The sequence below is a fragment of the Felis catus genome, chromosome F1 (assembly GCF_018350175.1).
Source record: "Felis catus isolate Fca126 chromosome F1, F.catus_Fca126_mat1.0, whole genome shotgun sequence".
NCBI lineage: Eukaryota > Metazoa > Chordata > Mammalia > Carnivora > Felidae > Felis > Felis catus.
In genome coordinates, this window is record NC_058384.1 from 25,157,764 (window position 1) to 25,179,073 (window position 21,310).

The following is a 21,310-nucleotide window of genomic DNA, read 5'->3' on the forward strand; positions in this document are numbered from 1 at the left end:
GTCCCCTCTAGCCTTCCTCTCTGGGAAGAGGGCACTTAGAAACACTTGTGAACATCACAGTTGTGAAGGTCACAGCCCAGGGACATAGACCCACTAAAAAACTAATATTTAATCATAAGATTATAGAACACTTCCTCTCCACCTTACTTTACAACACACCAGGCCAGACTCTGGTAAAATAACAGAATTATACCTAAAAAAGTTACAAGACACAAACTTTGTCTAAAGAGGAGTTTTCAAAGGCAAAAATATGGAAACCATAGGATTTTGAAGCTTGTGATACCTACAGCTACAGCAAGCAGTTTACCTCCTGGCCAGATTAATATAAAACCTCACACTAAAAGCCTATTTACTTCAGTTTTTATTAGTCAATATATCATGCTTGGCTTTCCACAAAATATTATAAGACATGCTAAAAGGCAAGAAAAAATTAACCCTGAAGAGAGAAAGCAAGCATCAGAACCAGACTCAGTAATGATTTTGTAATTAATCAGATGGAATTTTAAAAAAGTAATTAATATGTTAGTCTCTAATGAAAAAAGGACACAACATGCAAGAACAGATGAATAATGTAAGCATGAAATAGAAACTCTAAGAACGAATTAAAAGAAAATGCTAGAAATCAAAAACGCCATAAATAAAAATGAAGAATACCTTTGATGGGTTTACTAATAGATGGGATGAAACTGAGGAAAGAAGTCAGTGAGCTTGAAGGTATGTCAACAGAATTTTTTTTTTTAATTTTTTTTTTCAACGTTTATTTATTTTTGGGACAGAGAGAGACAGAGCATGAACGGGGGAGGGGCAGAGAGAGAGGGAGACACAGAATCGGAAACAGGCTCCAGGCTCTGAGCCATCAGCCCAGAGCCCAACGCGGGGCTCGAACTCACGGACCGCGAGATCATGACCTGGCTGAAGTCGGACGCTTAACCGACTGCGCCACCCAGGCGCCCCAACAGAATTTTTTCATACAAATGCAAAAAGAATGAAAAAAACAAAACATCCAGGTAGCGTGAGACCATTTAAAAGGGTGCAGCATATGTGTAATTGGAATACCAGAAGTGAAAAAGAGCAAGTGCAGCAGCAGAAATGTTTGAATTAATAATGGTGAATGGTTTGAATTAAATAATTTCCCAAAATTAAATGCAGACACCAAATCATAGATCCAGGAAGCTGAGAACACTGAGCAGGATAAATACCAAAAAATCTGTATTATAGGCATTTCATATTTGAAGAAAACCATACATTAAAAAACTGAGGGGGAAGAGATCACCTTATCTACAGATGAATAAGAGTAAGAATTACAATGGACTTCTTATAAGAAACCATGAAAATAAGATGGGAGACGAGTTAAATATTCAAAGCATTGAAAGAAAGAACTACGAACCTAGAATTCTATATCCGGTGAAACTATTTTTCAAAAGTGAAAGGGTAATAGCTCTTGTAAACAAAAAGAAAAAAAAAAAGCCGAGGGAGTTTATCATTCTGCAAGAAAAATGAAAAGTTCTTTAGAGAGGAGAAAATTGTTAAGGGTCAGAAACTCAGATCTATGTATAGAAAGGAAGAACTTTGAAGAAAGAATAAATAAAGGTAAATTAAAATCTTTTATTTTTCTTTCTCTAAACTGATTGAAAAGATACCTGTTTAAAGTAATAGTAGTTATGATGGTATAAATAGTAGTTGGGTGATAGTAGCGTATGGATTGGTAAAATAAGTGACAGTAACATCATACCAAGGGAAGAAATGGGAATATTCTGTAAAAGGCACCTGCACTATATATGAAGTAGTTTAGTGTTATTTGAAGGTAGACTAAGATTAGTTTAAAATATATATTGCAGTCTATAAGGAAAACACTAAAAATTTTTTTTAAATAATTGATGAGAATAGATGAAAGTGGAATCACAAAATGCTTAACTGTAACCAAAGGAGGCAGAAAAGGAGGGAAAAATAACAAAGAACAAATACAACAAACAAAACTATTAGAAGTATGGTAGGTATTAATTTGATTATGTCAGTAATCACTTGGTTTTTTGTTTTTTGTTTTTCTAAATTTGCATTTAAGTTCTACTTAGTTAACATATACTATTGGTTTCAGGAGTAGAATTTGGTGATTCATCACTTACAGAAAACACCCAGTGCTCATCATCACAAGTGTCCTCCTCAGTACACATCACCTGTTAGGCCATTCCCCACACACCTCCCTTGTATCTGTAATCACTTTAAATGCAAATGGTCTAAATACATAAAAGATAGAGATTGTCAAAGTGCATAAAAACACCAGATCCAACTATCTGTCATCTCTAAGAAACCAACCTTAAATGTAAAGGCTTAGAAATGTTAAAAGTAAAGGGTCAGAGAAAGATAACTTCATGCTAACACAACCATTAAAAAGCTGGATTACTATATTATTTTCAGACAAAGCAGACTTTGGAAAGAACCAGTTAAATTACCAGGGACAAAAAAGGGCATTGCATAATGATAAAGGGTCCAGCTCTCGAAGAAGACATAGCAATGCTTAATATGTATGTATCCAACAACAGCGCATCAAAATATGTAATGCAAAAACTGATAGAAATGCAAGGACACATGGAGGGGTGCCTGGGTGGCTCAGTTATTTGAGCATCTGACTTTGGCTCAGGTCATGACCTCGAGGTCTTTGAGTTTGAGCCCCACATCGGGCTCTGTGCTGACAGCTCAGAGCCTGTAGCCTGCTTCAGATTCTGGGTCTCCCTCTTTCTCTGCCCCTCCCCCACTTGCACTCTCCTCTCTTATTTCTCAAAAAACTAAACATTAAAAAAAAAAGAAAGAAATGCAAGGACACAGAGAAATCCACTATTATACATGAGAAACTTTAGCATCCCTTTTTCAATAATTGATATATCAAGCATTACAAGCAATAGAGGAGAATTCCTCAAATTGATGAATAACATCTACAAAAAACGTATAACTAACACTAATACTTAATGATGAGAAACTGGATGCTTCTCCCCTAATATTAGGAATAAGACAAGGATATTTTTTCTCATTACTCCTGTTTAATATTATGCTAGAAAACCTAGATAATGCAACAGGACAAGAAACGGAAATAATAAGATACACAGATTGGGAAGGAAGAAATAAAACTCTTTGCAGGTGACATAATTGTGTACATAAAAAATCTCAAAGAATCATCATCATCATATCATCAACAACAACAAAACCCTGGAACTAATAAATGAGTATAGCAAGGTTAATATTCAAAAGTCCATTGTTTTCTTATATGCCAGTAACAAATGATTTGAAATTTTAAAAATATCATAATAGAGCCAAAAAAATGAAATACTTAGGTACAGATCAGACACAGATCTAATAAAATATATATAGGATCTATATGTGGAAAAACTATAAAACTTATGATGACAGAAAAAATATAAATAAATGGGGAAATATTCTCTGTTTATGGATTGGAAGAGTCAATATTGCTTATATGTCAATTCCTTCCAAATTGATGTGTAGATTCAATGCAATCCTAATTTGCAAGCCATTTTGTAGGTATTGACTATTGCTAAAATTCATATGGAACAGCATAAAGCCTACAATAGCTAACACGGTACTGGGGAAGAATAAAGAGGGTATATTCATATTACCCACTTTTAAGGTTCTTATAAAACTACAGTAATCAAGAAAGCCGGGTATTAGTGAAAGAATAAACATATAGATCAATGGAACAGAATAGAGTCCATAAATAGATCCACACAAACATAGTTGATTGATCTTTGACAAAGGAGCAAAGAAAATTCAATGGAGAAAGAATATTATTTTCAACAAATAATGCTGTATAATAATTGAACGTCCATATACAAAAAGATGAACCTAAACACAGGCCTTACATCTTCACAAAAATTAACTCAAAGTGACCTGTAGACCTAACTGTAAAATAAAACTAAGACTTTTAGAAGAAAACGTAGGTGAACTTGGGTTCGCGATGAGTTCTTAGATAAAACACTGACAGTATGATCTGTGGGAGAAAAAAATTGAGAAATTGGACTGTATTAAAATTAAAAACACTGTGTGAAAGACTCTGTTAAGAGAATTAAAGACAAGCCAAAAATTTGAAGAAAACATTTGTAAAACACATATCTGATAAAAGACTTGTATCTAAGATATACAAAGATCTCTTAAAATTCATCCTAACAAACAGCCCAATTAAAAATGGGACAAATATTCTGAACAAACACCTCACCAAAGAAGATATACAATTGGTTTAAAAAAAAAAGCCTATAAAAAGATGCTTGACATCATTGTCATTATGGAATTGCAAATTAAAGGAATGGGATACCATAACTTACCTATTAGAATGGTTAATATCCAAAAACAAAACAAAATCAGAAACAAACAAAAACCCTGACCATATCAACTGCTGGCAGGGATATGGAACAAGAACTCTCCTTTATTGTTGATTGGAATGCAAAACCAGTACAGCTTCTTTGGAAGACAGTTTGGCGGTTTCTTAAAAGCTAAATGTAGTCTAAGCATATGAACCAGCAATAGTGCTCCTAGTTGGTATTTACCCAACTGAGTTGAAAACTTACATCCACATAAAAACCTGCACAGAAATAAAAAGGATTACTAAGGAATACTCTGAGCAATCACATGCCAACAAACTGGATCACCAGACCAAATGGACAAATTCCTGAAAACATTCAATCTACCAACACTGACTCAAGCCAAAAAAGAAAACCTGAGTGGACCTATAGCAAGTAAGGAGATTGAATTAGCAAATTAAAAACTACCCACAAAGAAAAACCAGAGACCAGATGTCTTCACTGGTGAATTCTACCAAACATTTCAAAGATTAACACCCAATTATTTACAAACTTTCAAAAAATAGAAGGGGGAACACTTAGCTAACTCATTCAGTGAGGCCACTATTAGCCTGATACAAAAACTACAAAGACATCACAAGAAAAAGAAAAAAGCCCTATGGAATAATATCCCTTATGAATATAGATGCAAAAATCCTCAGGAATATGCTAACAAACTGAGTCTAGCAATACATTAAAAAGACCAGACACTAAGACTAAGTGAGATTCATCCCAGGGTTGTAAGATTGGCTTAACAAATGAATAGGTATCCATATAACGCACCATATTAATAGAATAAAAAACAAAAGCCGTATCAAATTCTTTTAATACAGAAAAAGAATTTGACAAAATTCAACACTTTCATCATAAAAATTCTCAAAAATCTTGGAAGAGATGGGATCTTTCTCAACCTGTTCAAGGCCATCTATGAAAAACCTTTAAGTTAATCATAGCTAGTGGTGAAAGAATGGATGTTTCCCTCCTAAGATCAGGAAGATCTTAAGGAAAGATAACAAGGAAGAGGACAAGGATGTTTGCTCTTACTATCTCTGTTCAAATTGTACTAGAGTTTCCAGCCAGAGCAATAGGCAAGAAAAAGAAAAGCCATCCAGATTGGAAAGGAAGAAGTAATAAAATTATCTCTTATTTGCAGATGACACGATCTTCTATACAGAAAATCAAATAATGAAACAGCAATATAAACAAAATGCTGATACACAAAATAATACGATGGATCGATCTCAACATGGGCTGAATGAAAAAAGCTAGACACAAAAGTACCTCATATATGTTTTCACTTTAAAATATCATTTAAAAACTCCCAAGAAAGGGTTTATCTAACAACAGAAAGTAGATCAGTGGTTGCCTGGGAATAGGTGTGGAGGATTGACTGCAACGATGCATGAAGGAACCTGTCAGTGTGATGGGAATGTTCTATATTGTGTTATTTTGATTGAGTTAAGTGGGTGTACACATTTGTGAAACCTCATGTCATGGTTCACTTAAAATGAGTGTCTGTTGTGTAAATTATACCTTAATAGATTTGACTTAAAAAAAAAACACTGATACATACTTTTGATTTTAAAACTAGGATTTACATGATAAACTACTGTATTTCTTGAACATAGGATGCTGTACTCTTTGAGCAGCTGGTGATCAGGTATATGGTGAAAAAACGTGCGAGTGGTTCTCTTTCTCAAGATCATAACCACTTGCTTAAACAGGTATAGAAATGCTGACTGGGTTTACTTTTGAAATATTCAATGAAACTTTTGAAGATGAAAAATATTGGTACAAAAGCTGCATCCCATTTGTATCCAACAATAATGTGCTTCAGAGAACCCAAAATATGACACCGAAGGAGATTAGTAAGTCTACATCTATTGGAAAAGGAGTGTCCCTTTTGGCTGATAGTAATGATAAATTATACTCAAACTTTCTTTCTTTCTTTAGATGACACTTAACATTATTAAGTGATAGGAAGCGGGAATTGTAAAGAAGAGCAGAAAGAAGAGAAAGAGTGGAATTACTTAGAAGTGCTAAACAGCAAACAAACAAACAAAACCCCACAACTCAGAGAGAAGCTAGAATTGTTGTGCTGGGAGGCCACAGCCAACATACCTATGGAGGCCATATCCTTTGAAACAAAACATTCTGTTACTTGAACACAGTATCTAAAATTAGGCATGTCCTTACACATTTTTATGCCTTAGTATCGCAGACATAACCCACCTTTGCTTTGTTGTGAGTCCACAATTCAGTGGGCTATCAAAGTGCAATCAGGAAAATTTTCTACTGTATTGAAGAGTTGAGGTGACAGGTACTGATTGTAATGGGTTACACACATACATACAATCCATGAAAATGAAAAGATTTTAGAGATCAAGGGTTTAAATACTCGGTTATCTAAAAGTTAAATCGTTCAATTGCTCTCAAGTTGCTCATTGCTCTCAAAGAGTTTAAAATAGCGAAGCCTACTTCTCAAAGATGCTTGGTGCCACGTTTTATTTTCTAAGTAAGTATAGCTTGAGTTTTTTTCTGATTAATTTAATCATAAATAAATGTTTTCAACTCTAGAGTTCATGGACCTTTCTTTCCAAGAATCCTAAGGCGCAGGAAGGGAAAAAGAGACTTTGGAAAGACTATAACACATATTGTGGCAAAAGTGATAACTACTGACATGGTAAGAAATACACTTTATCTCTATTTGTTCATTTAAGTTGTAGTTGCATATAATCAGAAAAGAAGTTCTTTGAGGGTAAGGTTCTTGTCTGACATTAATGCCTTGTTTCTCCCATTACATCCACTTCAGTGATTGGCATATAATAGGTATTAAATTAAGTGTCAACAACTATTTACTGAATACAGACCTTGTTGCTGGGTGCTATGTTTAGTAGCTATGGGAAGGATAGGGGACAAATATGAGAAAGACTGCATTTGAGGGAGATACAACTTTGAACCAGATCCACAGTCTTGCTTCTTCATACATTTGAGAAGTTTGAATTATGGTGGAGATATGGACACGTAAGCAGGCAAATACAGTTAAACACAGAATGATAAAAGCTATGATAGGAGAATGTACAGGAAGTACATAGGATAGGTATATAAGTCAAAATTAGGAATTCTGGCAATGCTAGCTGGAAGAAATAACTCAGCAGAAACCTGAAAGATGAGCATAAATTTAATGAGCCCAAGAGGGAAAAATGTTTTAAGTCTAAGAGTAAATATTTCCATCTTACCTGATGGCTCCCTAGCATTTCACAGTTCTCTCTTTGAAATATTCTTTTTTGTTGTCTTCTGTTACTATCCTGGTTTTCAGTCTCTATAGTTTTTTTTTCTTCTTCTTCTGTCCTCTAAATGCTTGGTACTTACTTTTTTTTTTTTTTACCCCTAAAGTGATTTATCTGATTTCTTCCCATGACTTTGATTATATATACTGATAATATAAGATGTATATCCATAGCCCAGATTTTTGTTTTTAGCCCCAGACATATATGTTCTAATGCCTATTGCTTATCACCACTTAATTATCTCATAAGTACATCTACTTAAATGTCCTCAATTAAATTCATGATCTTGTCCATTGGCCTGTTTGTATTCTAGAGCTCTCTAGTCCAATAAATGGCACCACCATCTATCCAGCTGCTAGTCACACTTTTCTGAGAATTATCCTAATCATATCCTTCATATACCCACTTCTGTTCTCCTTCACTAACTCAACATCCTGGTGTACACCATGTTTTTTCACAGAGCTACTCAAATCCTTCAGGTCTCAATTTAAGTATTTCCACAGAAAAAGGCTTTCTCAACCTTCCAGAATACATTACACTGCCTTTCCCATGGCACCTTGCACTTGCCCTTATCATTATGTGTTTAATACTTTTTGTGGCTGTCTATAAAATGTCTCTTTTATGGGAACATGAGCTTCTTGAGAGCAAGGTGTGTTATGTTTACCATTCATCCGATCACCCAGCATGGTGTTTAGCACATGGTAGGTACATAGCAGTTTTGTTGAATTAGTAAATGAGTGCATGTTTGACAAGAGAGTGTGGTATATATGAAGAATGGAAAGAAGTCCAGCAAGGATGGTGTTTAACACCTAAGAGGAGAGTAGTGAGAGATAAAGTTGGCTTATTATACTGGTCTTGTCTACTATCATACCCATTTTTATTATTTTAAGCAAAATTTAATTTTCTTTTCATTGCTTATTACATCAGATTATTCAATAACATTAAGTATTCTACCAACTATCTTTGTAAAAATCTTTATAAAAAGGTATAGATTTTGCTTCTATCTCCAGCCTCGCTTTATCATATTTATTTTTACTTATCTTTTTTTTTAAGGTTTGTTTATTTTTGAGGGGAGGGGTAGAGAGAAGGGGACCAAAGTGGTCTCTGTGCTGACAACAGAGAGCCCAGTGTGGGGCTCGAACTCACAAACGGTAAGATCATGACCTTAGCTAAAGTCAGACACTTAACTGACTGAGCCACTCAGGCGCCCCCTTTTTTTTTGTTTTTAAATCTGTTTCTGGCTTTATTTTCCTATATGAGAGTCAGAAATTTCTTTTTTATCTTGTGGTTTGCAACCCTGTCTTCATTTGTGTAAGTAAATATCCATGAATTTTGCAGACCTGGATAATTATCGTGAGGAAGACTCCTCTGAGATGGCAGCATCATCAACTTCCACTTTGCTTAGATCTTTTGTTTTAGATGTACTGTTGAGGTGGACAACATCTTTTAATCTGATAGTCATCAGAGCTATGTACATAACCTTTAATTTAACCTTCTTAACTTTGAGGATTCTTTACTCAAAGTTCTTCCTGCTCTGTGTTCTCTTCTTAAAGTTTTATCCATGCTTCACCATTTCTATGTTGGTGATCTTCACAAGTACTATAGTAAAAAGGCATAGACTTTGTAGTCAGAGAGCCCAGGGTTTAAGTGGCCTTTCTGAGACCACGTAATAACTATGTAATCTTGGGCAAGCTGCCTAACTTCTGAGCCTCAATTTCCTTATTTGCAGAGTGCTTTAAAAAGAGAGGTAAATGGCAAGATTTCATTCTTTTTGTGGTTGAATAATACTCCATTATATATATGAACACACCAAGCATTTAGACAGCCAAGCCAACACTTGAGTTGCTTCCATAATGTGGCTGTTGTAAACAATGCTGCTATAAACATAGGAAGGAGATAGTTTAATGCTAGATGAAATAAATCAAAGACAAATACCATATGATTTCACTCATGTGGAATTTAAGAAACAAAACAAATGAGCAAAGGGTAAAAAAAGAGAAGGACAAATCAAGAAACAGACTCTTAATTATAGAGAACAAACTGATAGTTACCAGGGGGGAAGTGGGTGAGGGGTTGGGTGAACTAGGTGATGGGGATGAAGGAGGGCACTTGTGATGAGCACCGGGTGTTGTATGGAAGTGTTGAATCATTATATTGTGCAACTAAAACTAATATTACACTTTATGTTAACTTGAATTTAATAAAAACTTACACCGGGTGTTGTATGGAAGTGTTGAATCATTATATTGTGCAACTAAAACTAATATTACACTTTATGTTAACTTGAATTTAATAAAAACTTAAAAAGCCCCCGAAAATAGGGAGAGAGAGGTCAAAACTGTATATTATGATGATGAAGACCATGGGCTCTGAAGCCAGACTTTGTGGATTCAGACTCTGGCTTTGCCACTTACTAGTTATGTGATTTTCAACAAGTTACTTACCCATCTGTGCTTTAGTTCCTCATTTATAAAGTGTTTGTGTTTCTTATTTATATTTTATATGTGAAGATTAAATGAATTCATATCTATAATATGTTTAGAATATGCCCAGTACATAGTAAGTACTCAATAAATGTTAGTAGTAAACTACCACCACTATCTTATAGGAGTTCTTGAGGATGATATGAGATGTTACATATAAACCTAGTAGTACCTGGCACACAATGATTTCTCAGTAACTTTATTATTTTTTCTCTTTCCTTTCTTGCTTGTATTCTCTGCTGACCAACATCACTACATGTCCTTGTAAGCATCTTTACCTGGATGTCTTGGCAACATACAGCAGTTCTATTGAACTTGTCTTTTGAACACAGCCCATCCCTAGTCCTTCTGTATTCTTTATTCACTTACTGTCATAAATATCCTTTTAGTCAACCAAATTAAATATGAGTCCTTACCTCTTCGCTTATTCTCTAAGTTCTCAAATTGTGATGACTGTCTTTAGGTTTAGAACACTCTGGCTTTTCTTTCTTTCTTTTTTTAAGATGTTATTTTTATTTTAATTTTTTTTTTTTTTACATTTAAATTTAAGTTAGTTAACATCCAGTGTAGTATTGGTTTCAGGAGTAGAACCCAGTGATTCATCACTTACATATAACACCCAGTGCTCATCCCAACAAGTGGCCTCCTTATTGCCCATCACCCATTTAGCCCATCTCCCCACCCACCTCCCCTCCAGCCACCCTGTTTGTTTTCCTTATTTAAGAGTCTGTTATGGTTTGTCTCCCTCTCTGTTTGTATCTTATTTTTCCTTCCCTTCCTCTGTGTTCATCTATAGTGTTTCTTAAATTCCACATATGCAATGAGTGAAATCATATGATATTTCTCTTTCTCTGACTGGCTTATTTCGCCTAGCATAATACAATGTAGTTCCATCCACATTGTTGCAAATGGCAAGATTTCATTCTTTGTTGCTGAGTAATAATCCATTGTGTGTATGTGTGTGTGTGTGTATATATATATATATATATATATATACCACATCTTCTTTATCCATTCGTCAGTCAATGGGTCGATGGACATTTGGGCTCTTTCCATACACTCTGGCTTTTCAATCATTCCTGGCAAAAATAAGTACTTGTTCCAGTGCCTAAACTAAATATTAGCCATTCTTCCAGATCTAGGACAAAGAGAGGTATCCCATTCCAAATTGTCTTTTCAAGACCCCGAATAGCCAAAGTAGTATTCAAAAAGCAAAGCAAAGCAGGAGGCTTTGGTGCATTTGTTGGTATAGAGTTATTCATATTTTCTTATAATGCTTTTTATTTCTATAAAGTCAGTAATAATGTCCCCACTTTCATTTCTGGCTTGAGTATTTGTTTTTATCCCTCTTCTTTTAGTCAGTTTAGCTGAAGGTTTGTCAATTTTGTTGAGCTTTTCAAAGAATCAATTTTGGATTTTATTAATCCTACTGTTTTTTGGTTCTCCATTTCATTTACCTCTTCTCTAATCTGTATTTCCTTTCTTCTGTTGGCTTTGAATTTAAATTGTTCTTTTCCTAGTTCCTTAAGATGTTAAGTTAGGTTGTTAATTTGAGATCTTGTTTAATGTAGGTACTTATTGCCATAAATTTCACTCTGAACTCTGCTTTCAGCATCCCATAAATTTTGGTATGTTGTGTTTTTGTTTTCATTCATCTCAAAGCATTTTCTAATTTACCTTGGGTTTTCTTCCCTGACCCATTGGTTGTCTAAAGGTGTGTTGTTTTATTTCTACATGTTTGTTAATTTTCCAGTTTTCCTGATGTTATCAATATCTCACTTAATTTCGTGTGGTCAGAGAAGATAGTTATTGAGACTTGCTTTGTGGCTTAATGTATGGTGTATCTGGAGAATGTTATATGTGCACTTAAGGAAAAGTATGTATTCTTCTGTGTTGGGTTCTGTATATATGTTTAGGTCTATATATATGTGTGTCAGGTCTACCTAGGTTACAGTGTTAAATCTTCTACTTTCTTATTGACCTTCTATCTAGATGTTCTAATCATTATCATAAGAGGAGTATGGAAGTCTCCCAACTATTGCTCCCTTTAATTCTGTTAGTGTTTACTTCATATATGTTGGGGTCTTCATTGTTTGGTGTATATATGCTTATTACATATTCTTGATGAATTAAAATTTTTTGTCAATAAATAATGTCCCTTTTAGTCTTTGGTAACAGTTTTTGGTTTAAAGACTATTTTGTTTAATATTAGTATAACCACCATAGTTCTCCTTTGTTTACTATTTGTATGGAATACCTTTTTCTATCCTCTCAGTATTACTCTGTTTATATCCTTGGATATAGTAATTCCCTTGTAGAGATAATATAGTTGGATCATATATTTTTTTTTAATGTCTATTTATTTATTTTTGGGGGGGGGAGAGAGAATGCAAGCTGGGAGGGGCAGAGAGAGAGAGAGAGAGAGAGAGAGAGAGAGAGAGAGAGAGAGAGGGAATCTCAAGCAGGGTCTGTGCCACCAACACAGAGCCCAACACAGGGCTCAAACTCACAAACCATGAGATCATGACCTGAGCCAAAACCAAGAGTCAGATTTTTTTTTTTCCTTTTTAATGTTTATTTTTGCCAGAGTGACAGAGTGCAAATGAGGAAGAGGCAGAGAGAGGGAGACAGAATCCGAAGCAGGCTCCAGGCTCTGAGCTGTCAGCACAGAGCCCAACACAGGGTTCGAACCCACAAACTGTAAGATATGACGAGAGCCGAAGTCAGATGCTCAACCGACTGAGCCACCCAAGAGTCAGATTCTTAACCAACTGAGCTACCCAGGCACCCCTGGGTCATATTTCTTTATCTATTCTACCAGTCTCTGTCTTTTAATTGGTAATCTTAACCTATTTACATCTGAAGTGACTACTTATTGTGAAGTGACTACTGAAGTGACTACTTATTGTGAAGTGACTACTTATTGTGAAGTGACTACTGAAGTCACTACTGAAGTGACTACTCAGGTAGCCAAAGACCTGACAGAGATTTCCATAAACACCTACAGCTAAAACACAAAAACAAAACCAAAAATCTCTCCCAGTGTGCAGATTAGCTCTGAGCTAAGGGACTCTTTCAAAGCTAAGCCAGACTGCTTACAACTCTGCCTTGGCTTTCACCACTTGCTTGCACAGGCCCAGTGATCAGTGGGAAGAAAAGCACAAGGTCCTTTCAGATCTCTTCTGAGCATATATCCAGCCCTGGGCATGTGCATTTCACTTTGGATTTCCTAGTGTATGAGGCAGCTCTTTCCCCCCCAAAAAAATCTTCCTCCTCAACGTCCTCCTGTGCAGACTTTTCCTTGCCCCTTCCTCTGTCCTTTGCCGCAGACAGCTATAAGTAGAGTGCATCTTAAATGCTTTCATCAGATGATGCCTATAAAGCCGCTCATTCCTGAAGGGGGTGTGAAACAAAAATCAGCTTTGTCAGTCCCTCCTGAGATACTGACAGGTCAAAATACACAGCCACACTATTTTTTTTAAGAAAAAGCTCCATCCTGCCTTCACCCCATGCCTGCTCCAGCAAGCCACAGAAACATAGGCTGTTGTCTCCACTGCCAGGCTGGAGAATAGGAGATGGTAGGCAGGTAAGCAAAAACACAACACCTTTTTACCAAATTTTAACAGCCTCTTCATTAAGCACTCCTTTGGTTGCCGTGTTTGGTTAGGTTCCAGGATTGCAAAAATGTTGATTCTTTTTTTTCCCCCCCAACTTAATATTTGCTTCAGTGTAAGATCCAGTTTTTGGAGCTCTTTATTCCATCATTTCTATGACATCACCTCTCTTTTATATCTTTCTACTATTTCCTTCCTAAATGCATTGAGGCATATTCAATTGTTTTTTTTTTTTTAATAACAAAACAATATGTATCCTAAATACCACATCTCTATCTCTTCTTTTGCAGAGCAAAATTTCTTGAAGTACTTATCTGCACTTGTCTCTACTTCTTTCACCTTCATGCCTCTACTCAGTGTGATCTTATTTCTGCCTCCAGGATATCAGTGCATATGCTCTTGTGGTCAATGTGGGATGAAGCTGTGGCTAAATTCAGTAAGCACAACTCAAGGATTACCACCTTATTTAACCTTTCAGCATTTGACATGATCAACTACCTCTTTTCATGACATCTTGGTCTCCGGATTTTCTACCTCTTTGGCTACTCCTCAGTTTTGAGATCTTCTTTTGTTTCTCCCTATTCTTTAATTTTTTTTAAAGTTTATTCATTTAAGCAATCTCTACACCAAATGTGGGGCTCAAACTCACAACCCCAAGATCAAGAGCCACATATTCTACTGACTGAGCTAGCCTATTCTTTAAACGTTTCTCAGTGTTCTGTCCTGGAGTGCTATCTTTCTTCTTTATGTAGTCTTGTAGCTAATCTTAGCCATTCCTATGCTCAAATTATATGTAAATAACTCCAAGATCTTTCTACCTAGTCACATCTCAGTCCTATATTCTAGACTTTTATATGCATAGTCTACTGCATAGTTCTACTTAGTGACTCCCAGTACTTCAAATTAACTGGCACCAAAACTAAATTATCTTCCCCATCAAACTTTTCTCTCTTGTGTTTCCTATTTTTATGAAAAAAAATAAATTAATTAAAGAGATGGAATCTAGAGTTCTTCCAAAATAGTTACAGAGGTAATCCTTGTACTCTCTGCCACCAAAGTTTTTAGAATACACGCACAAATGAATATACTGGTTTGTTGATTTAGTAAAGATTATGAGTTTCATATGTATCTGGAAAAAATATTCACTCATGCTTACCAAAGGAATGGAAATTAAAATGAGGCAGTGAGGATTTTTGCCTATTAAACTGGCAAATATTTTATAAGTGTAAAATATTTTATGATGATCAGCCATGCTGATGAGTTTGTAGCAAAATGAGTTCTCAAACCAAATCTTATTTTTTTTCAAACCAAATTTTAATTAATTAAACTTTCCGGAGGGCAATTTATCAAAATGTATCCAAGATGCTTGAAATCTTTTATAATTAAATTATGATAAATTGTGATATGCCCATATGATGCATTATTACGTAATCATTAAAAATTTGGCTTTCAGGGGCACCTGGGTGGTTCAGTTGGTTAAGTGTCTGACTTGATGTCAGCTCAGGCCTTGATCTCAGGGTTGTGAATTCAAGCACCACATCGGGCTCCACACTGGGCATGAAGCCTACTTTAAATAAAAAAAATTAGGCTTTGAAAAAATATTTTAAGACATGGGAAAATATGTTGTAATGAAAAGTCAGGATTCAAAGCCATGTACATGTATGGTATGGCATGTTAGTATTATGAATAAATGAATACATTTATGAAATACATTTTATTTAGGTTAAAATTTCAATTTTTGTTATGCTTTCACTTTTTTGTAAGTTCCACTTTTATAAGAAAAAAGATATATGAATGGTAATGCCATTAATATTGGGAAAAAAAGAATAGGCTTTTTCAGAATATATTTTTAGTTTTCAAATTTTACTTCTAAAGTACCTCACTTTTTTTTTTTTTAATGTTTTTATTTATTTTTGAGATAGAGAGATACAGAGCATGAGCAGGGGAGGGGCAGAGAGAGAGGGAGACACAGAATCTGAAGCAGGCTCCAGGCTCTGAGCTGTCGACACAGAGCCTGACGTGGGGCTTGAACTCATAGAGTGTGAGATCACGACCTGAGCTGAAGTCAGACGCTTAACTAACTGAGCCACCCAGGTGCCCCTAAAGTACCTCACTCTTAATGGCACTAATAAAGAAGTTCTCTCCTTTTTTCTACTATCCGTGCAAATTCATGGCACCTTTTATTTTTAGTTTTAGAATATTTAATATATAAAGTTTTGTTGATTTTCCAAAATTGTAGGATTAGTTTGAGTTAAAGAAAATAAAGTAGCATATTAGAAAGAGATCTGGTGTCATAAAGACCTGAATCTAAAGCTTAGTTTAACCACTCACTCACTCTGTGTCCTTGGGCAAATCATTTAATCTCACTGAGTTTCAATTTCCTTCACCTGATAAGGGAAGAATAATACTTTACCTCAAATAACTGTTGTGAGGCATAGGAGGTAACATGTTAAGCTCAAAATATGACTTCTGGCACACAGTATTTAAAGGCTGTAAAATTATTAGTGATTGTAAAGAAAATCTCATTTCATCATTCCCTTAATTGATGGACTAATACTTTGAACATTTAATGAACATAAAGACAGAGTATTTACAGTATATTACAATGTAATATACACAATAAGTCTTTGAGAAAAGCACATTACCAATAAGTTAACTGATTAAAATGACCTGCTTTCTGGGCAGTCAGTTGAGCATCCAACTTCGACTCAGGTCATGATCCCACAGTTCGTGGCTTCGATCCCCGTGTCGGGCTCTGTGCTGACAGCAGAGCCTGGAGCCTGCTTCAGATTCTGTGTCTCCCTCTCTCTTTGCCCTTCACACTCCCCCCTCTGCCCCAGCACTCTCTCAAAAAAAAAATATTAAAAAAATTTTTTTTAATAAAATGACCTGTTTCCAATTTAATTCATTGTTAAAGAGTGTACTGTTTTCTTCTTTTCAGGTAAAGGACTTATCTTCAGACACACTTCTCCAACAGCATGATGATTTGGATTTGGCTTTGGATAGTTGTTACAGTGGAGATACAGTAGTTATTTTTCCAGGAGAATATCAAGCTGTAAATCTTGCTTTATTGACTGATGACATCATTATAAAGGGTTAGCAGGGCATCCTTTACAGTCTTTTTATAGCAACGTATACTGGAAAAATTGTATAAGCATGGGTTAATCAAATTATTGGAAATTGTTAAAGAGTTTATGTAACACAAAAATCCCTTATGTGCCCTTTCACAATTAAGATTTTCTCATCTGTTCATGAGTATATTGCCTGTACAGATGACATTATTTGGGCATAATGTACCAGAGCAAAACAATGAGACTACTTCTTCCCCTGATAATGTAGCACTACACGCACAGAGTCTAAAAAAGATCAAAACCAGAAAAAAACAAAAAACCTGTTTGTAATATTTTCTATTTGCTCCATCTATATTTTTACTCAAACTAGTTTTTCTGTCTGTATTGCACTTCTAATGACTTTAGTAGGAAAACCCAATGTAAGGCTATATTAAAATATACTCAGCATTTTCTCAGAAAGGTTAGTTCACATGCAGACTTGCTGAAATAGAAGAATAGAATTTACTGCGGCACCTGAGTGGCTCAGTTGTTTAAGTGTCCAACTTCAGCTCAGGTCACGATCTTGTAGTCCGTGAGTTCGAGCCTGCATCAGGCTCTGTGCTGACAGATCAGGCTAGAGCCTGGAATCTGCTTCGGATTCTGTGTCTCCCTCTCTCTGCTCCTCCCCTGCTTGCACTCCGTCTCTCTTTCTCTCTCTCAAAAAATAAACATTGAAAAACAAGATCTTAAAAGAAAAGTAGAATTTACTAAATTTCATTCAGGTTCTGAACCTATTTAGTAACTTTAATTCTGCCCTTTAACATTGAAGTAAGGATATTCCTACTGTGTGGCCAAAAGAAAAGAATGAGGTGACTTAAGCTTTGCCTATCAGTTCAAAAATTGAGCAAGGGTGCCTGGGTGGCTCAGATGATTGAGCAAGTGACTCTTAATTTCAGCTCAGGTCATGACCTCATGGTCATGAGATTGAGCTCTGCATCAGTCTCTGCACTGAGCTTCGTGAAGCCTGCTTGGGACTCGCCCTCCCTCTTTGCCCCTCTCCCCTGCTTGTCTCTCAAAATAAACTTTTTAAAAATCTGAGCAAAAATTTCACTAGAACTTGATGACTGTACCCAGTAATATTTTGGGTAATAAGGAACATATTTTTAATTTTTAAAACTTATAGTCTTCTTGAAGATTCAACCCCTTCTTTTTGGATTGATGTTAAATGTAGATGATTGCTTTGACTACCCTAGATCAAAATTGTGGGCATGACTGCATTAATCTTATAACCTAATTCACGAATCTCTGCCAGTCTTTTTTAGTTATGGTAATTTATTATGGCTTTAAAACCAGGTTATGGTAAGATAGCTTTTATATCTTAGATATTTTGTAAATGACTGCTGATTATGTAATGGGAAATTTTGGAAAATATATTATGGAATGTGTATATTGAATAAATACCATCGGTACATTTCTATTGATTATAAACCAATATTCTCCCACCATGGCATCAAAATATGGACAAAAAGATTACATTATAGTTAAGTATCTTATTAGTTAACAACCTGATACTTACATACATATTGTTTATTAAAAATACATGAAAAGAAAAACTTAGTAATAGCAAGTATTACCGAATGACTAAAGGACTTTAAACTTTGGGATCACTGATTTAACTATGTGTTTTTGTCTCTATGAATCAGGAGTTGGAAAAAGAGAGGAAATTATGATTACGTCTGAGCCTTCTCATGACAGTTTCGTGGTGTCTAAAGCTGATAATGTGAAGCTAATGCATCTATCTTTGATACAACAAGGCACAGTTGATGGTATTGTGGTGGTGGAGTCTGGTCACATGACTCTAGAAAACTGTGTATTAAAATGTGAAGGAACAGGAGTGTGTGTTCTGACAGGGGCTGCTTTGACAATCACAGACAGTGAAATAACTGGTGCCCAGGTAGTCCATTTTATAAAAACAGCTTTATGTTGACAATAGATAACTGAGTGTCTTAGTGTGCAAAGGATAGTAGTTACTTCATCCCTGAATTGAGTTCTAATCAAGCTTAGAAACTGATAAAATCAGGACAAGTACAGAGCATCATAGTACATATAGGGAAAGCAAACTGCCTAAATCCAAAGTAAGCAATTATTAGCTTTAAGTGTGATTCTTTAAAAATCTAGGAATTGGTGGCTGTAAAACAGATCATGGGTCAGTTATTTAACCGTTTACTTAAAAAGTCTTCAAATAACAATCACAAAGCTCATTAAAGGACTGGAAAGTTGAACAAGATTAAATAAAGGAAGGGTAAAAATAATAGGACCCTATTATAGAATGACTTAATTTTCACTAACTTTCAGCAGCATTGAGGGATTTAGAGTATATAAAAGTAAAATTTTATAACACTGGAAAGAATTGCTTGAAGAGATTTTTGGCTCCCTTCTCGAGGCTTCATTTGGGTGGGAGAGCAATGTGACTCAATGAGACTAGTGACCTCAACCCTCCTTCTAGGCCCAATGATCGTCTAACAGTACTAGTTTTCAACGTTTCTAACATTATCTCTACAATAAATCATTACACACACAAACTATCATATACTTTTCTGTAACTTAGTGTGTTGAGAGTGCTGACATAGAATTACAATTTTCAAATCTGAAGATAATTTTGGAGAGGTATATGTGTGTTTTGAGATTGTTTTATTTGCTTTTCATTTACAGGGTGCTGGTGTTGAACTGTATCCTGGGAGCACGGCCATTTTGGAAAGGAATGAAATTCATCACTGTAATAACCTCAGAACCAGTGATAATTCAAAAAGCACCTTAGGTGGAGTTAATATGAAGGTATTATCATATTTCGTAGTATAGAATTGTTATAAGAATTATAGTTATCATAAAGATCCCAAAATACTACTTCTAGACAAAGTTTAGTCTAAATGTTATCATTGATTTGGAAAAGAATAGAGATAATTAAAAATATGGCTTAAATGATGGCTGATATAAAACAATTTTAGTTTATAATGTAATAATTTCAACTTAGATTCTTAGCAGATAACTTTGATAAAGCAGAACGCTTTTATAAAAATGTTTTAGATTTTTCATTGGGCAGATCTGTAATATGTTTTAGAAAGTAAAGCAAATAAAAAAATAATAAATATATTAAGAAATACTTAAATCTTACTTCCAGAGTTTGTAAAAATAATTTAAGCTAGCCAATTAAAACATTAATAGCAGTAATTTATAAGTGAAAAGCCTTCCCATTCCTTTCTACTTTCACAAATTCTACCTGTCTAGGTCCTTCTCTAGACTTATATAGTTAATGAAGCTTTTCCTTAGAACTCTAGTTTACATATAATATTTCAAGTTATTTTTATATTACTTGAAAATTTATCATTTTCTATACCTGAAATCATTTTCATATTTATATTAAAAGCTTCATGAGATATGTATAAACTAAACCGAAAACTTCATTTAGTAATTCTGCAGTAAATATTTTTGTAGTTAATGTTACATTAATTAGTCTGAAGAAAATATCACTTGCTCAAAACTGAGATTCAGTTGTTTTAAAGACACGTGTAAACCCAACAATTAATTCTAGAGTTCATATATTTTATTTTTATAGAAATTATTGAAAAACTCCTTTCCTTGAATAATTTAACAGGTTCTTCCAACACCAAAACTGAAGATGACTAATAATCATATTTACAATAACAATGGCTATGGTGTAAGCATTCTTCAACCAACTGAACAATTTTTTATCGTAGCAGAAGCCTTCAACAAAGGGGCAGCTTCAGGGGATAAAAAAGATGACAGTATGCTCTCCAGGGTAATGCAGAATCTGAACCTGGAGATGAGTAACAATAAAATAGAAGCAAACTTGAAGGGGGATATCAGAATAGTCACAAGTTAAAGCATCTGGATTTATGTTAACGGTTTATATTTCAGATATTTGTTTTGTAAATCTCATATCCCACAGAAATGGTAGTTTTAATTAAATTCAAAACCTATTTAATTAAAAAATATTTAAACATCTAATGCTTTCATTGAATGATTCATTTTAACTTTTTTAAATAACAGCTTTGAGATATGATTCACACATCATAAATTCACCCTTTTAAAGTATATACTTCCACACTATTTAGTATACTTTTGATAGGTATCACCATCATCACTATTTAATTCCAAAACGAATGTGTTTTCATTTTCTTAAGAGAGCAAGAGTGCGTGCATGCGTGTGCACATGAGATGGGCAAAGGCAGAGGGAGAGGGAGAGACAGTCACAGGCTGCATGCTTGCTCGGTGCAGGAGCACGGAGCCCACGGCGCGGGGCTCCATCTCATGATCTTGAGATCACGACCTGATCCAAAATCGAGAGTTGGATGCTTAACTGAAAGAGCCAGCCACCCAGGAGCCCCTGGAGGAAACTTTTTAAATCTCTTTTGAGGAGAATTAGGATTTGTCTGCCTTTGACCCAGAAAGTTGGTTAAGATAAGTGGTAGCAGAATAATGACCTTCCCAAGGATGTCCACACCCTAATCC

General features: G+C 35.0%; 1 protein-coding gene across 1 annotated transcript in view; it reads left to right on the forward strand.

The window, feature by feature from the left end:
- SHCBP1L (SHC binding and spindle associated 1 like) overlaps positions 1-20,803 on the forward strand; it is a 36,485-nt gene extending 15,682 nt beyond the window's left edge. Inside the window, exons 6-10 of the mRNA XM_023247661.2 lie at positions 6,921-7,026; positions 16,672-16,825; positions 18,484-18,734; positions 19,493-19,615; positions 20,433-20,803. Coding sequence (XP_023103429.2) covers positions 6,921-7,026; positions 16,672-16,825; positions 18,484-18,734; positions 19,493-19,615; positions 20,433-20,681 — 883 coding nt within the window. The 3' untranslated portion in view covers positions 20,682-20,803. The remainder of the gene's footprint in view (positions 1-6,920; positions 7,027-16,671; positions 16,826-18,483; positions 18,735-19,492; positions 19,616-20,432) is intronic.
- Positions 20,804-21,310: the final 507 nt, after the last annotated feature.